General features: G+C 38.6%; 1 protein-coding gene across 1 annotated transcript; it reads right to left on the bottom strand.

Annotated features, from left to right (window-relative positions):
• Nucleotides 1-9064: 9064 nt before the first annotated feature.
• Nucleotides 9065-11687, bottom strand: stx19 (syntaxin 19). The gene is made up of 4 exons (XM_068746716.1): nucleotides 11466-11687; nucleotides 11005-11241; nucleotides 10517-10729; nucleotides 9065-9301 (listed from the first exon to the last, which is right to left on the bottom strand). Exons 1-4 carry the CDS (start codon nucleotides 11685-11687, stop codon nucleotides 9065-9067), a joined length of 909 nt encoding a protein of 302 aa, XP_068602817.1.
• Between the last annotated feature and the right edge of the window lie 5201 nt (nucleotides 11688-16888).

Raw genomic sequence — 16888 nt, 5'->3', positions numbered from 1 at the left:
GGCTGTTAAGAAGGACACATCGGCCAGTTAATTTGGATTGAAAAGTGATCTTTAAATGTTCAATTTGACTGATTTGATAAATTTATGGAGAAATCAATGTCGGGTCAAAATGATCATCACCTTAAATTGTATAGAATGAACATTTGAAACTCACAGGACAAATCAATTCTGACCTTAATTAAACCGGGAAAGCCATTAACATTTATTAACTGAAAAAAACTTCTAAATGCAGTCTCTATACTGTAGAGACTGCATTTTTACTGTCAGTAGAGCAGTTACTGTCAGTATAGAACATCCAACCTGACTTGCAGACTTGTGGGCACAACTTTCCACTTTTGATTATGATAGCTGAAATTGTGCTGAATGCACTTAACGCTTCTGCCCTGCACCACACAACAGCTTCCCCGCGCAGTTATCCAGTAGAGTAAATAGCATTACAAAGCTCGGGGAGCCATCTAATCAATTTCAGCAGAGTTTGATGACAAAGGTTGAGTAGCGCATGGAGTCAAGATCATATTACTGGTTGGAAAGCCTGGACTGGGTCGAGACAACATCAGCTCAAATGGCTGTAATAGCTTGCATGGTGCTTTACAAGGTCAAAACAATGCCTTGTTAAAAAAAAAAAAAACATGTCATTCAGGATTGTTAAAATTCAGTTTACGTTGAAGCTTTCTTTCATACTTTGGGCTTGTAGCGTTAACAAAGTGGTTTAAACCAGAAAACGTATTCTCATAAGAACATTGCGTAAAAAAACTCAACTGAGAAAAATGATTCCCATATCAACAGAGGAGGCTGTTTCATTTATGTACTACAAGCACAGGTAAAATGGGATTGTCCAAACTGAATACCACAGATCGATAATATTGTCACCATGGTTATGTGCCTTTGCTCATGATGTCATTGTGTTTTTCATCCATCCATCCATTTTCTTGTGCGAACATACCTTAATCTGTGCCAGTGAGGCTGGATGTGTTTGGCCTTTATTGCAGAGATAAGCAGATGGGAGGCGTCAGTGTTTCTCTGAGTCCAGGAAATGGTCAAACAAGGCAACATCCTCAGAGACATTTTTTGTTCACCCACATCTCAGTTAATTTTCACCTCTCATCCTCTGTCCTGATGTGTGTCTGCGTGTGTGTGTGTGTGTGTGTCAGATGTGTCCCAGTGGGGGGGTTTATTAAGTTTTCGTTTGTGCAGTATTCAAAACTGATCACTGAAGATCAGAAATAAAAACTATTGAGAGAGTCAGGATACCGGATACAGGTGCTGTATGACCCATGTAAAACTGACTGAATTAAATATTCAGAACTGGAATGAAAGCCTGTGGAGAACTGGTTTATTACTTTGGAGAAAAGCAATCGGCAAGAAAGCAAAGTGAATCTGAATTTAAGGTCTAATAATAATGCTGGGAAATCAGCTCCCTCTGCTGGACACTTTCTCTAGTTTCTCTAAGCCAAGGAATCAGCTCTTAAAATGTGCTAATTAATAGTTATTGCATTGCAAATATGAGTACAGGATTAATTAAATAGCCAACACTTTACATGCAATAAAAAAAAAATAAAGGTAGAAATCACTGCTTCATTTGAACGATTGACAGTTTCTGTTATAATCTAGATCTTCCATTTAAACCTATTGATCTACATACAGGATGTTACAATGAAGAGAAATGTGGCAACAATTTCATTTCATTTGCACTCATCTTTTCAGAGTCCTACAGGACTTTTTATTTTTTATTTTAAGTTTTCCCTGAATTTATTGGCTCCGACTGACAAGATGATTGCAGGCTCTATTCACAGCTGCAGCTGTGGCAGCAAGCATCCTCACCACTCAAAGTGCTTGCACAATCTTCTCACATTGTGTTTTACATCTGTCAGGATCACAATATCATGAAAATCGAAAATTCTGATGGGAGCAGCTTGTTTGAACGTAAACCAGGGGAAAGTCTAAGTACATCTTGTACAACCCTAAGATAGTTGAGAATAGACAGAGTACGAATCCTCGTATGGAAATTGTCCTGCTAAAAATCCCAAATCAAAAAAGACGTATGATGCAAAACCAGTGTCCTAGTGTAGGAACTGTATTTTACATAAATACTATGTCTTGTCTTTGCATCATGAACAGTGGTCATAACAGTGAATGAAGTGCCACAGTGAGCAAATTCACACAATGCGAATAATGCTCTCCTTTGTTTTACACCAGTTTCACATGTGCTCAGCATTAAATCCACTTTTCATTCTTCCACCCACCTGTCAAGAAAGATGAAAATATATTTAATGTCAGCGGAGCCACTACACACATATGCATCTATTACCATTCACTTGATCTGCATGGGATTTACACAGATGGCTAACACACGGATATTGTGCTCCAATCTTCCCAGAGCTCTTATTACTGGAGCTCGTATATCACTCTGACACATTATTTAAGTTTAAGCATTTGTCTTTCAGGAGGTAATAAACATTAGTCAGCTTTAGTCATTAGCTGGTTTACAAAAAGTAGGGTTACTATAGTTTGCCTTTACGTCTCAAGAGGGCCGTTTTATTCACAGCTTTTTGAAATGCGTGAGAGTGTAAAAGTTGTAAGGAGTTACAAGAAGCATAAATATCAAGATATTTATCGTGCTTCACTCAAAGTCTGTTTTGTGTCTTTCACTTAATCTACAGTAATTACTTTCATTTCCTAACAAGTCTGCAGAATGTGTAAGTCATAAAAAGGCTGGATGACGCTTACAGTCAAATGATTAAGTGTTAACAAAATACTATAAATTTGCAGCATAAATAAAATCCAGTATAATTTGCATATATAAACAAAAATACAGTGACATCTATATATATATATGCATCACTGTACCAGTTAATATATACATAAACTACTATCGGTAAATGCAACAAAAATAATGCAACCCAATAAATATTCATGCTAATTTCCTTCCATCCATCTTCTACCGCTTACCCGGGGGCTAACATTCTTACACACCCTTATCATATTTTATTTGTGTTCCTGTTCACAGAATGGAATGCATGTAGGCTTTGTACTTCTTCCATTTGATTTCATGCATGACAAGAGAGTTACCTGATTATACACTTCCGTAAAGGTTTGTTTGCTTAATTTTGCTCAACATTATTGTCCTGGCATATCTGAGCATTCCTGTTGGTTCTAAGTGTAAATACAGCGAGATCTGGACCAGATTCAAATTCTTTGTATAGTATGTGTAAACATACTTCTCCAATGAGGTCATTCTGATAAAATCACGATTGCAGCTAGTGGACAGAGATGGGTGTGTATACTGGAAAAATTCACAACCTGTGTTTGCCTCAGAAATTAATGTACAAAATCTGGAAATACATAAATTATTATTATTATTGTATTTATTGTTTTTGGTCACTATTTTGTAGCTTCCACGTGATTCATTCTCCAACATTAAACTTTGCACCTCAGTTTGAGACTTCAGAATTTAAGAAGTAATCTATTTCTTGGCAAAGAATTCATATTAAAGCAACACAAATGTTCATGAACCTTAAGTTGTCCTTTTTCAGATGAAGACTGTTTCTTTTATACATCAGCATTCAACAAGTCATTCTTTTCTGCCAGATATTAAACTAAAAGTTTTCAAACAGACTCATACTGTATTTAGTTTTTCTTTTCTTTTCAATATATCATACTATTCACCATGTAAAATAAAATCAGCAATTCACTATGACTTCAGCTTGTCAACAAAACCTAAGAATATTGCACATCTATCATATCAAATTATACTATCCTGCTTTTATCTCATTGAGTGCCAGCCATTTTCAGCTCAGCTATAAACTGAGTGCCCCAGTTTTTGTGGAATGTTTTGGTTTTCCAAGCCCCACAGAATATTCTTTACTATGACTATGGAAACATACGTACCAAATGAATGATTAAAGTCTCTTCTTTCATCAGGAAAATAAAGTGTGTTTCTACCATTTTTTGTTCCAGAGTGATTGGCCATTGAAGAGATGCAGATTTGGCAGTGGCAGTGAATGTTTGGGTTTCAAAAACATCTTTAGACATGAATGGCACTCAAAGAGTTAAAGGCAGCATGCATCCCCATGAATTTATCAGATATTGCCTTCTCTAGTTGATTTATGTACTTTAAAATTATTATATGAGCCATTATGCAAGCATCACTTCATATTTCTAAGAATAAATAATGTTGCATGTCAAAAAAAAGAAAAAAAAAAGAAAACAGGCTCTTTCTTGAATCTAACATCTTCCAGTTCATTTTCCTAAGGTTACTTTTGAAGCATTTTATCCTTGACATTACACAGTAACAGTGCAGAGACACTAAACCGGTGGTGAGCTGCAACTTGAACTCCAGGGCTGCTTTGAAAAACATCACCACATCATTATGAGGAATATTGCATTAAATAGAAACAAGAATGCTTTCCAGCCAGACACTTAGCTGTTCTTCTTCCCACTGATTCTTCTTCTTATTTAGATCCATAAAAAAACTAGAGGATATAAAACATGCAACTAAATACAAACATGTTGAGCTTTCTCCCTCATGGATTTGGACCGTAAAGAAAAAGAAAAAATCAGACTTGCCAAAGCTGTTCATCATTCCTAGACGTCCTTCCATCGTTCTTTACGACGCGTTAACATTGTAGTACAGTACAGCGACGTGTTTCAGTCTCGGTAGGAGGTACCTTTTCTTCTCCTTCAGTCAGTATGGACTGTGTGCGAGATCAGACATCTAACCCTTGGAAAGATCATCATGTAGGAATTTAGCCCAGCTAGAATTCTGTGGCATGTCAACAAATACATGCAGCATGGCACGAATTGATATTGATTGAAAATTATAGTAATAGCATCATAAACATTTGTTTCATCAATAGAGGGGATTCACTTACAATTCTGAAGACCTGGAGACAGCGCAGTTGGAAAATCTGAATTAAATCAATTTATCATTTCAATAAGAAGCGGAGCAAAGTTCAGAGATGCAACATAATGATGTTAATATAATGATACATTCAGCAAAATGTTGTCTTGGAAATATATATTTTAATTTACTGGATGTTTTTCAGCTCCACTAGGAAATGTGTCGCTGCTGGGTTTAGAGGTTGGGTATTTAGATTCACCTTGTTTTGTACTGAGGCACTTTGATTTGTTTTTAACCAGATTTAACCATAGTAATATGATAGTGGGGTAAAACCAGGTAAATTCATGCCCCATTGAACACTTTCATTTGATAACTTCTAACAAAATAAAAAAATCAATAGGCCTACTCAGCAAGTCACATTTTTATTTTTTAAAAACTTCCACTCAACTTGGAAATATTCAGGACCCTAAATCAGAGTGATGATTACAGCAATCCTGGTAAACAAGATGCTGCTGCCATTGTCAGAGTGTACAGTTTCCCTGATTTATCACTTTCTGAGGCTCCTGATATGTCTCTGGTCAGATTTTGATGGAGGCGATAAAACCAGACAGTAAAGTAATATCAGCTCTCTGTAACTGCAGCTGGTGTTACTCACAGGAGGGCCGCTTTGATGCTGTTCACAGCTTTGGAAAGAGTCTTTCGAGGCTATGCTGACAGGCCAGATAGGAGAGGTACCTACATCACATAGTCGTATGTAGATGTCACTGTATCTGTTAGCCATCATCAGGGCTGCATGTGTGTCCAACTTGTTCACATTATTGGTGATCAGATGTGATTCATGGACTTCAACTAGAAATAGGTCAGAAACATTTAAAATAAAATGTTCACGTGTTCCTTAAAAGTATCATTTATATTTGATTATTTAAAAAAAGAAATACTATATGATTCTTTTTATCTAAGATGACATACATAAAAAAAATAATTGCTCATTATGTAATCAATAAGTGAGTATTATTTATGTGAAATGCACATAATTCAGTTTCAGGCCACAGCAATTTAAACAGCTGGTGTATTCATAGTGTCTGACAAAGATGAATGCCGTCTTGCTGCCTTTCGGTTATGACACGTCACTCAGCTTATACTCACTCCTGTCACATCAAATATGGAATCCTGGCCAGTGTCCTGTTAAATGAAGTATAGTTTGACCTCTAGTGTCATTTCTGAGTTGGAATGTGGTCAGGGTTTCAAATCCTGTTGATCAACATCCTGTGACTATATGTTAGGAATTGTGAATGACATTAAATTCTTCATAAATGTACCTTGTATTGGAGTGAGTTTGGGAGTCAGAAGATGTGGGGAGACTAGTGTGTTAAGAAAAAAATATGTTGACTCAACGAGGGACAGGAATTCTTGATGGCCCCGGGTTAGGTCTTCTCAGAGGTATTGCTGGCAGTAAACAACAATCCTCAGCTGAACATATAAATATTTGAAAATTGGCTGGTTATTTCACACGGTGACTCCAACAAGCCTGAACGCAAGGCAGGTTGTTTCTGGGAAAAGCCGCTCGGCTTATTCACACAAGCAGATTTTTTGGGGGGGAAATGCTGGTGATTTTGGCCGACCTGTCTGGGCTGACTCTGGCTGACCTGCCTGGGAGTCAGATTCCGGAGATTTGCTGACCACTGTGCAGTTTCCCATGGCCTCCGCTTCTCAAGGACATCTGGTATGAACTTAGGAATCTATAGGGTCTGCAGACTTTCCCTGATCGCCACTCCTGTGAGCTTCGTGCATATATTTGAAGAAACGCCACTATAAGCTTCCCAATTCCCTTTATTTCCACTTTACTTTGCAAAGGTGACTACAGATATGTTGCATATGTCTGTGTTATGACAGCTCAAAATGTTATATCCACCTCTGTCAGCGCTGACCGAGAGAAAGGAGTCTGACCTGTCAAATATTGTTTGCATTACATGCACATTTGTCCAAGCATGTTTCAGGCTGAAAAGCTGCAGCAGGTGGTGAGACAGCTCCCAGGGGAACATATTCTATGTTGATGCTTGTCTGTGTACAGTTGGTTCTCCCGTTTAGCCCTTCATGATATTTTTTTAATGCTGCAGGGTTAACTTTTCACGTTCTGGCCCACAATAATAATGTTTGCATTGTCAGTGAGACACGTATCTATAGATGTATGACATTCAAGTGACATCGAATCTAAGCTGATTTTGTTGATAATTGTGTCACAACTCGAAGCTGAATTATTTACCTCAAAACAACAACACAACCATAGCTATATTTAAATTCTGTCAGAAGTGGTGAAATTGCTCCAGTGTAGTTGTGTTTTCCAAAGTTGCATGATTGTGAAACTTAGTTATTTGCTTATTTTTGTGCTAATGTTGCCTTAAAAATGTAAAAACAAAGTTATAACTTTATAACACATGTAAATATCCCAGTGAACACTGGGTGGCATTGTTGCTGTTCAAGACCCCTTCAATTTGCAGCAGTGCATCATTTTTCTTCACAATGCCTGAAGGGATGCAGAAACAACGCTGTGCAGAAAAATACAATGTATTGCTATTTGATTTACATAGTTACATTTACATATTTGAAGTATTTATGTATTTTGTTTCGAAATCTAATTCCACACAGAGTGAGAATGATATACAACATAGAAGATGATTCCGGGAAAGACTTTTCCTGTCTGATAGAAGAACTCCAGGCATGGCACATTGTTTTCTTCTATTAGACATGAATGATTGAATGTTTTGTTGGCAATTTCTTCATCTTGAAAAATAGTTGCCATCCCTTTATTTTTTTTCTAAGAATAAGGAATCATTTTATATTAAAACAATGATTTACTCAAAACAGATTATCTCACAATCTGCAGGCGGATGACATTTCTGTTGACACACTGCTCTTCACACAAACATCCAGTAGCTCTCTGAACGCCCGCCAGGAAAAGCTGACAGACCAGATTTTCCTGTCTTGCTCTGGTACCTTTGTTTCACCTGCATTTTTATTCTGGAGTCCAAACAATGCGGGTCACAGACAGCTGATAAGAGTCCAGTTTAGTGCTGTTCCACACTAAGTGACATCAAGCATGCAGTGGCTCTCTCATGAAATGAACGACTGATGCATTATCTCAACAGGGCTCATTAGCCGCAGGCCCTCAGCTACCAAGAACTTTGCGTTTGTGTTTTATAACAGAAAGGGTATAAAAATGCATGACAAAAATGGTCATATACTTGTGTTAATTATGGGTGAATAAATTAAAATACATGATCCCCTTTTTTGCTGGAGACCCCTTGACCTCCCTGAAGGACCCCTGGGGGTCCCTGGACTCCACCACTATTTTAATTCACATTGCTAGAGCTCCCTCAGGCCAGATCGTTCCACTCGATTAAGACTTGACTGCTTCTTTCATAGGCAACATAATTTTAATGATGTTAATACAAATGGATGCTCTTCATCTGAAAAATAGAGCAGTTCCAATGGAATCATAAATTATGGTTTCAGTCCAATTAATTAACAGCTAAATAAAATAAATCATCTTCGCACCATTGACTGTTGTACATTTGTTTTCACCATGACAGTTAGGTTTTGATCAAGTTTTACTTGAATTCCTGCCTCTGTGAAACCGAATATTGGCAACAACAAAAAAATCAGGTTTCAACAATCACACTTTGAAATGAAAATGAAACTGAGGTCTCATTTTGAAACACAGATCTTGCTGGTCCATGTTAAACTTTTGTTTCTGCTCAGAAGAAAGTGACAAAAGATTGGAAAACATATTCAATTCTTGAAGTGCACATACTGTATAAAAATATAAATGATCAAAGAAAAAAAAAGTAAAGTGAGGAAATATCAGTGTTGCTGACCTAGCGCTGGTAGTGGCAGAAGCCCCTTGTTTGTGACCTCTGTCAGGTGGCAGTGAAGGTCTCCAATAAGCAGCAGTGTTGGTGAGCAGCGTTCGCTGAACTGTCTCTTCAAATAGAGGCCTCTTCCCATCCTTTTGAAAGAAACAAGTGCCACTGATAGCTATTTGAGCCTCCTGCCCTAATTGTTTTCTATGCTCCGCTGACTCTGACGTCCCCCTCAATCTGTTCAACAGCAAAAACAGGAGTAACATAACCTTCGCTTTAAAGGTACTTGAATCCAGGGTTGCTTCCTCCAAATGAGTAAGTGGGACTTTGAAATGAGATATGGAGGTAAGATGTGTAACTTGTATTATAAGCAGCATCTCCAGGGGGGGCAGCAGCAGCAGCACAGCTGTCGCAGGGGATTTTTCTTTTTGTACTTTGCGGCCAACTTGAATTTCTCATTAGATGCAACTACATAATCCTGTGTCCTCTCCACATTGGTTTCGATGTTTTCAATGAAGGCCCCTTGTTCCTCGACCAGCACGAAAATGTCCATAAACAGATCCCTGAGCTCCTTCAAATTGTTCTCAAGGCTCAGCAACTCCTGTCAATAGAGAGGGATAATGGGATTAATACTGCAGATACAGTAGGAGGGACAGTAAATACACATGCATGTTGTAATATGTTTTCATGTACTGGGTTGTTTCAATGGCTTGTATTCATTCAAGACTGCTTGAAAAGCTTTTCCTCTGGAATGAGATTATCTATCAGAGAGTTTTGGAACTAAAACAGCAATATTTTATTCCAATATTTAATTATATTAGATGCTTTATCTGACATATAGTACAGTGGAACCTCAGGAGTCAAACAACTAGGTTTTCGAGTGTAAAATGCCTCGGAAGTTGAACATTTTTTTGGAGTTCCAACACACGAGTGGAGCCGAGGCGAACCGAAGACACGTGAACGAAGGCGGAGTCTACCCGAGTCAGTTCAGTTTGAGTCGACCTGCCTCAGGAGAAAGACTGTGCTGATTTTTCGGGTTTTTTCTTTTGAGTCTTCACGATGGATGCAAATAAAGGCAGCAGGAATACTACTGGAAAAGAAAAGTGGAACAACTGTCGACTTGAAGATGGAAATCAATATGAAAAGTCAGATCTTGCTGCGCGGTATGGTAGAAACCTGAGCTACAGAGAGAGAGAAGGCGAAAACCCAGGACAGTTACCCGGTCATTTTATGGAAGGGGTCTCCCTTTCAAAGGAATAACCCTTGTCCCTCCCTCACCCGACAGCCAAAACAGTATGAAAATGATTCAGAATAGTGTTAAATTTACTTTTATTATGCATTTGTTTTTTGTACTATTCACACTTGTATGTGTTATCTGTTGTTTAGATACACGTAGTTACATATTAATTTAACTGTATGCATGTACATTAGCATTTATCTGGTGCGTAGGAACAGATTAATATAGTTTCCATTATTTCTCATGGGAAATATCGTTAAGCTTTTCAAACAATATTACAGAACAAATTATTATTTGTGTTAGTTTGCTAGTAGGATGTTTGATATTACCAGCATATATGTGTGTTAGCAAATGGACTTTAGTTCAATCCAGCGACCAGTAATGGTCTATATTGTAAATGTGTTATTTTATCAAATATTGTGTATTGTGGTACCATAAACTACTTTCAATATTTTTAGAGCACTCCAGTTATACCTTCAATGCTGATGTAACAAAAAAGTAAAATATTTGTCAAATTTGAATATCATAAGCGCATTGCATTAGCGCAATCTAATCAGCCACATGGCAACTTTGTCGTACCTTGTGTCGCTGTTCAATCTCTGATAGTTGTGACCGTGTGATTCTGGCATCATTGAGTAGGTTCTCATTAAAGACCTCCCATTTTCCCGTGGCCACCATCTCATTAACCGCCTCCTCCGTCACATCCCTTCCCGATACCTCCAGCTGCCGGATAATGAAGTGCTTGCAGTGCTCCTGCTTGGTCAGCAGGCCTTCATTATACTGCAGCATTACCTGGACATAATTGTAACACAATGAGAGGATGAAAAGTGAGACAGAGAGTGCAAATGAAAATGGAAAAGACATTTGATTCCCATTTATTTTGCCTTTAGTATAATTAATTATGGCTTGGTTTCCTTCCATGATCATTGTCAGGTCTGGTGTTAGAACATAAAGTGGCATGCACAGTATTGTGGAATAAATGTATTGTGTGTATCCAGTTTTACTCTTTTCATTTTCAAAAAATTCTGCATAGAAGAGCGATAGAATCCTCATCATCAGGTTGCAACCTGCTGAAATCTGCGGTACAGAGCTGAATGCTGGGAGTGTTGAATCCTCGTGGCAACAGCAGTCGGCCCATGCTGCTCCTCCGTCCTTTGGATATGTTTCGAAAGAGCATCTAACCGTCGGTGGAGGCTTTCAGCCTGAAGTTTAATGTCCCGGGTTATGCTGCTGTCTTTCTTCATCACGCTAAAACGGCGCATCGTTGCCACCAATGTCTTTTGCTGCTGGCCGAACTTCAGGATCTGTTGATCGCGGACGACAAATGAATATACAAAAACACTGCAACAAAAGTCAAGTTTGGAGTTTTAGAATAATAGAAATAATGAGGGGGGGGGAAAGATGGCAAGCAAGAATGAGCCTGGGTATAGTAGTTACAGCACTTCAAAAGTAAATACTAAATTAGGATTAAAAATAATTGCATACTGGCAACTTCAAAAGCAAATACGACAACAACAACAACAAATACCTCTGTCTCCAAGGTTGTGATATCATCCCTGATTTTCTGAACCTCAGACAGGAAATTCTCAAGTATTGGCTCCTGCTCAAACACGACAGCCTGTGGCGTGATGACCTCGACCACCGCCGGGTCATCGACATTACTCTCCAATGAAACAGGGAGAGCATTCTCGCTCGCCGCCTCGGAAAAGTCTTGAGCCCTCCGCTGCAGCTCCCCCAAGCGATCTTTCATTGTGAAAGAGCCTCCAACCAAAAGGTGCCTCCTCAGCACACAGAGTTATGGATGCGGTTAAAGTTCAGGTCAAGCACTGATGAGAGGAAGCTGAAATGAAACAACAGCATCAGTGTCAGTGTCATGATGATGCTTTTAAGTGAGCAGGAAAACAGCAAACATAAACTTAACTGTAAGGATGGCAATCACCAGTCTACGCAGATAAACCACAATGTCTTGGTTTCTGCAATGTAATTGTATTATTATTATTATTATCATTATTATTATAAAAATATCATTGCCTTTTCAGTGCTATCTAATGTTTTCCTTGTGTCTCAATCCAAGCTGCTGATACTGTTGAAGGCAGATTCTCATACTTACACTGTTTAAATTGACATATTTGAAACATGATTTTCAGTACATTTGAAAAAAAAACTGTGGCCACACCAGGTTACCTTGAAGAACGTTTTTCCAACTGACACTACTCACTGACTCACTCAGGTCGTGTCTTCTTATGTTGTGTTTGTGTGTGTGTTTCTTGTTTTGTTGTGTTACTTGCCTGCCTATTCCGACTTCCTGCTGCTTCTGTCCTCTCCCACAACTGAGACTGTGTCTGTTTCCTGACTGTTGTCGCCTGTGTCTCACATCCTTGCCTCCTACTGTATTTAGTCTGACTTTTCTCCTACCCTTCTTTGCCAATTTGCGATGAAAGTGTTGTCTCAGCCTTTCTCCTGTGTGCTTCTCAGGTTGGGTTTATGAACATCTTCTCCGTCTACTGTCTTTGTATGGATTTGTCATTTCCTATGTAGGGAACCATATGCCTGTACAAAAATATTGATTTTGCGCAGTGGACAGTGCTGTTGCCTCACAGCAAGGATGTTTTGGGTTTGATTCCTTTCTATGCGGAGTATGTTATATGTTCTCCAGCTTCCTTCCACCTCCAAAAAACACACAATTTAGGTGAATCGATCACTCCAAATTGTCCATAGGTGTGAGTGGTTGTCTGTCTAGGTGTGTGTGGCCCTGCGATGAAGAAATAAATACAAATAAATTAGCAAAGAGATGATAGAAGTAGATCTAGCGGGCATAACATCCCCCCCAAACTGCTTTAATTACTCTCCTACATTTAAATGATGTAATAAAAATAGGATATACTGGATTAAAATAACATATGGGCTGTACACGTAGATTCTTAAATATGTTTAAATACAAAATGCAGAAATAATTGCATAGCCTTGTGTTTACAGTCTGCACTGAGCAGCCCACTTGGATGTAGCTATGAAACAGGAGTTTGGTGGTATTAAAATCTTCAGAAATGAGCTTAAGTTTCACTTTAAATGCTACTTTGCACTTCCAGGTGTATTTAATCAAGTGTGCAGTGAAGTGAATCAGGAGCTTAACCAACCCTAAATTATCTGAGTGCAAATCCTAAACGTTTCTTACATCTAGATGCTGTGATTCAAGATTTTGTAAGACAAAAATATGTTGACAGCGAACAATTTTCTGATCAGTATTTGAAGTTTACTGACTGGATGTGTTTACTGTAGGTGTTTTTGGCTATAGCAATCAATGGCATGTGTGCTCCTCTTTTATCAGTAAGCTCTCTGGGCACCCTGGGGACACAGCTGCAACTCATGAAAGCACAACAAAGTGTCCTGCCGTGTGTGCAGCATGAATCAAAGACTGATCTGTGTTTCTTTACATTAGTAGGGATTCATCTGGCCTGATATGGATGTGGCTGGTGAACCATATCTGCACACAGCTGAGCACTGAGACACGGTATTTATTTTTTTAACTACTGTATATGAGAAATAACATGAGCAGAGCGTTTATCTACAGCATTAGTCAAAATGACTGGAGTTCCATTTCCCATGAGAATTGAGTGGCGTGTTTGTGTTCACAAGAAAAGTCAGCAAAGAAAAACATGCCAAGATGCCTCACATTTTAAATATAGATACGTCTTAAAAGGTGACCATCATGAAAGCAATAAATTATATTATATTATAATTTCTGACTGGACGTTTGCATTTTAAATTTAGAAGATACGCTATCTTAACCAGCGTGGCTGGTTGTAACATGTTACTTTTCAGTTCCTCTGGCTGCAGTCTATAATACCTGCCAAAGCAGGGAACATGTAAGGTGCTTATGATTAAAGTGCATTAAAATGCTCATACCAGATTTTTGAAACTGCCTTAGCAACATGAGGATTTGGGTTTTAGAGGCACGGAACATAATCTTTTGGAAACACATGATTGTGCAGGGGGGAGGGGGGGGGGGGGGTAGAATGTTTAGCTACTGAGAAGTGGAGCATTTCAAATCACAGACTATCCCATTCCTGGATAGATTTCAAACAGGAAAGATCCTATTGTGTGCCTTTGGGTGTGTGTGTGTGTGTGTGTGTGAGAGAGAGAGAGAGCTGGGTTTGTAACAGATAAACGTCTCTGAATGTAAGCGCTAAAACCCCTTGATTTCCTGGCTGGACACTTTTCCCTCTAACTGCACAAACCAGAAGAGGAGATTCAAAGAAAAAAAACTACTCAAAGGATTTGGGAACACATTTTCACATATTTAGCCTGGAAACAACTGAAAAAAAGAACACCTAGGAATTTAGCCTACAGAAGCTCAGACTGATATAAACACTGAGTTCTTCCTGATACCCATCAAAACCTTTGTCTGTGTATATGGAGTAAACATTAGGTTCATCTACATGCAGGTGGGGCACTGTGGTTCTCCTATGTCATCTGCTGATTTACTAAGAAGAATGGATTCTGACACAGTGGCCCTATTTAATTCATGCTCAGAAAATACATTTCCATGAACACAACAAGCATTTAATAGTAAAAACCATAACAAAGATTAGACGACTTGATTGTCCGACTTGTGTCCATAAACTTGTTCAATAATCTCAAGTGGTTGCACATTAAAACACTAAAAAACAATAACATTGTGTATAAAATGAAGGTTTTACCTCAAGGCTGTCAGCAAGAGATCAAGGACTGCTGAATACTCCCATTATGAGTTGAGTAGGAACATAATACAAGATAAAGTCGCATGCTTTCTATTTCCTTATTAATGTCCTCCGATCTTCTTATATTTACCTGGTGATAAACAGCTGTCAGTTTGAAGTAGATTTGAAACTCATAAAAAATAACCTAACCCTCACCTCCACCACTTTTTCTAGGACAGTTCCAAACACAAGCAGGGAAAGTTTTCAAGAGGTCTGACTGACTCAGTTTCAAGCACCTCCCACTGATTAAAGACAGGCCTAATAGCAGCCAATAAGAAATGACTGGATGTCTATTTACTTACACAAAGAAATGAAAAGGGAGGGAGAGACAGCAAGGAGAGCACAGTGAGCAGCCCTTGGGGTTGATTAGGAGAAGGAAAGTAAATACTGTGCTGTGTACATTATGAATGCCAGACAATGGGCCTTTGGTTAGATTGTAAAGGGCGTTGTGGTTTTGGATGGGAAAAGTTAATTTCTACAATTGAGGAGTATCTATATATATTAGAAAAGAAGTGTTTTGGGGATAAGATTTCAGCCACTTCAATCCATATCTTGAAATGTTGAATCCTGGTTGTAGAGTGTCTACATCTTTTGCTGTACATCATAAACTGCAAACCCAGCGAGTTTAAAATGCAGGTGCAGACCGAATGTCACATGTATGAGTTCAGTGGATAATGTATCATTAATGTTTCTAAGTCACCTCATGACATCATCACTTCACAAGTAATAAATGATTTCCAGTGGGAGGGTTGGTTTGCTGCTCCAGAACGTATGGTTAACTTAACAAAGGGGCATTAACTATATGCTGACTATGCAGAATGCTGTTGGTAAAGTTGTATCTCTGAGATACCGGGCACTACTCTTTTGTATCACTCTGTCATAACGATGGTGCACTAACTGTGACTCATCCATTGGAGATATTAAGATAACAAAGGAAAAACGGCTTTCTGTGTCAAATTGCCTTTGTCAGCATCACAGGATCGAGCTATGTGGCATAGTCTCCTGTGGATTTCCCTTCATTTCTCAATCCTCTGCCTGCAATCATTGCTAAGGAGAATTGATTGAACAAACTCCAAACTGCTCTGACCTCAAGGTGAGGATCTCATCTTAACATTTCTAATTGTGTCCAATCCATTTATAGAGCCGCACTTAGCAGTATCAGCTAAGCACCACGAGGCATTTGTTAGCTGGTGTTGAAAGCCTGACAGACAAATTATATATTATAAGAAAAAATATAGGCTGGTACGTCATTGTAAAGAATACTGTGTACTACAATTATTTAAAATATGATAAAGACTGAAAAAAGTACCAATTTCACAATTATAAATATTCTCCTCTGCATCTTGACAGATTAATTTTAGTTTGTTACCCAACACCTACAGCAGTCAGAGAGTAAGCCCACCCTTCATTGCTTAATTTTTGCTTTAAGAATGAGAAAGACTGAACAATCGGGCTGGTATAAATGTGTCTTCAAATGGACAGAGAAGAAAAGGAGAACAAGTAGATAAATGAGTGAAGAGAGATGGGCGGTCAGAGGGGCAAGGATAATGAGGTCAAAACCATTGCCGTCATGCCATCCACAAAGATTGGTGGTAATGTTGGTGGCCTTGCCAAAAAAAATGAGGCAATCAGATTCATGGACAGTAACAACTCCTTTCAGAGGTTGTATGGGTTTTGCCTATGGTAATTTAGGTCCTAACTTACAGTTGAGTGTAGCTTTTAATTGCTAGGAATATGTCTCAGGCTGTTCACATTTCACATACAATACATTTTATACATCATTGAAACAACTGGTTAACTACGTTTTAAACCAAAGTACAAAATCCTGAAATACTGATGTGCAAAACATAAGTATGAAAGAGGAGGAGTGGGTTAAGTGGCTCTAGAAGAGTGGAAGCAGTAACCTGTGTGAAGCTAATGAGAGCAAGCTCGAAACAGAGGACAAAGAGAACTGGAGTTAATTATGGGAGGGCTGTGGAAGCAACATGGTTTCTGGTGTTCAGTTGTAGACAGCCCCGCTGCCAATACAATTATCACTGAAGCTGGGTGATTAAAGTGCCTGGTCCTGGTGCCATGTCCTGTGAGATTTGCATTTGTATGTTATGTGTGTGTTCCAGTGTTGATTCTTTCATATTTTGCATTTCACGTCTCCATATGAGGGTTTACTGATTCATTGTTTGTATACTATGACAATAAAGATACTTTACTTCCCTTG

Source organism: Brachionichthys hirsutus, chromosome 12 (genome assembly GCF_040956055.1).
Source record: "Brachionichthys hirsutus isolate HB-005 chromosome 12, CSIRO-AGI_Bhir_v1, whole genome shotgun sequence".
NCBI lineage: Eukaryota > Metazoa > Chordata > Actinopteri > Lophiiformes > Brachionichthyidae > Brachionichthys > Brachionichthys hirsutus.
The sequence above is the reverse complement of the archived record's forward strand: the minus strand, read 5'-3'. Positions and strand labels throughout refer to the sequence as shown.

Bases quoted from the DNA above. Each gene is read 5' to 3' on its own strand.
- stx19 (XM_068746716.1), bottom strand. From the start codon at position 11,687: ATGAAAGATCGCTTGGGGGAGCTGCAGCGGAGGGCTCAAGACTTTTCC. The intron at 11,242-11,465 runs GTATTTGTTGTT...CGCGATCAACAG, and splicing joins TCACAACCTTGGAGACAGAG to ATCCTGAAGTTCGGCCAGCA. The intron at 9,302-10,516 runs GTACGACAAAGT...CTCTATTGACAG, and splicing joins AGATTGAACAGCGACACAAG to GAGTTGCTGAGCCTTGAGAA.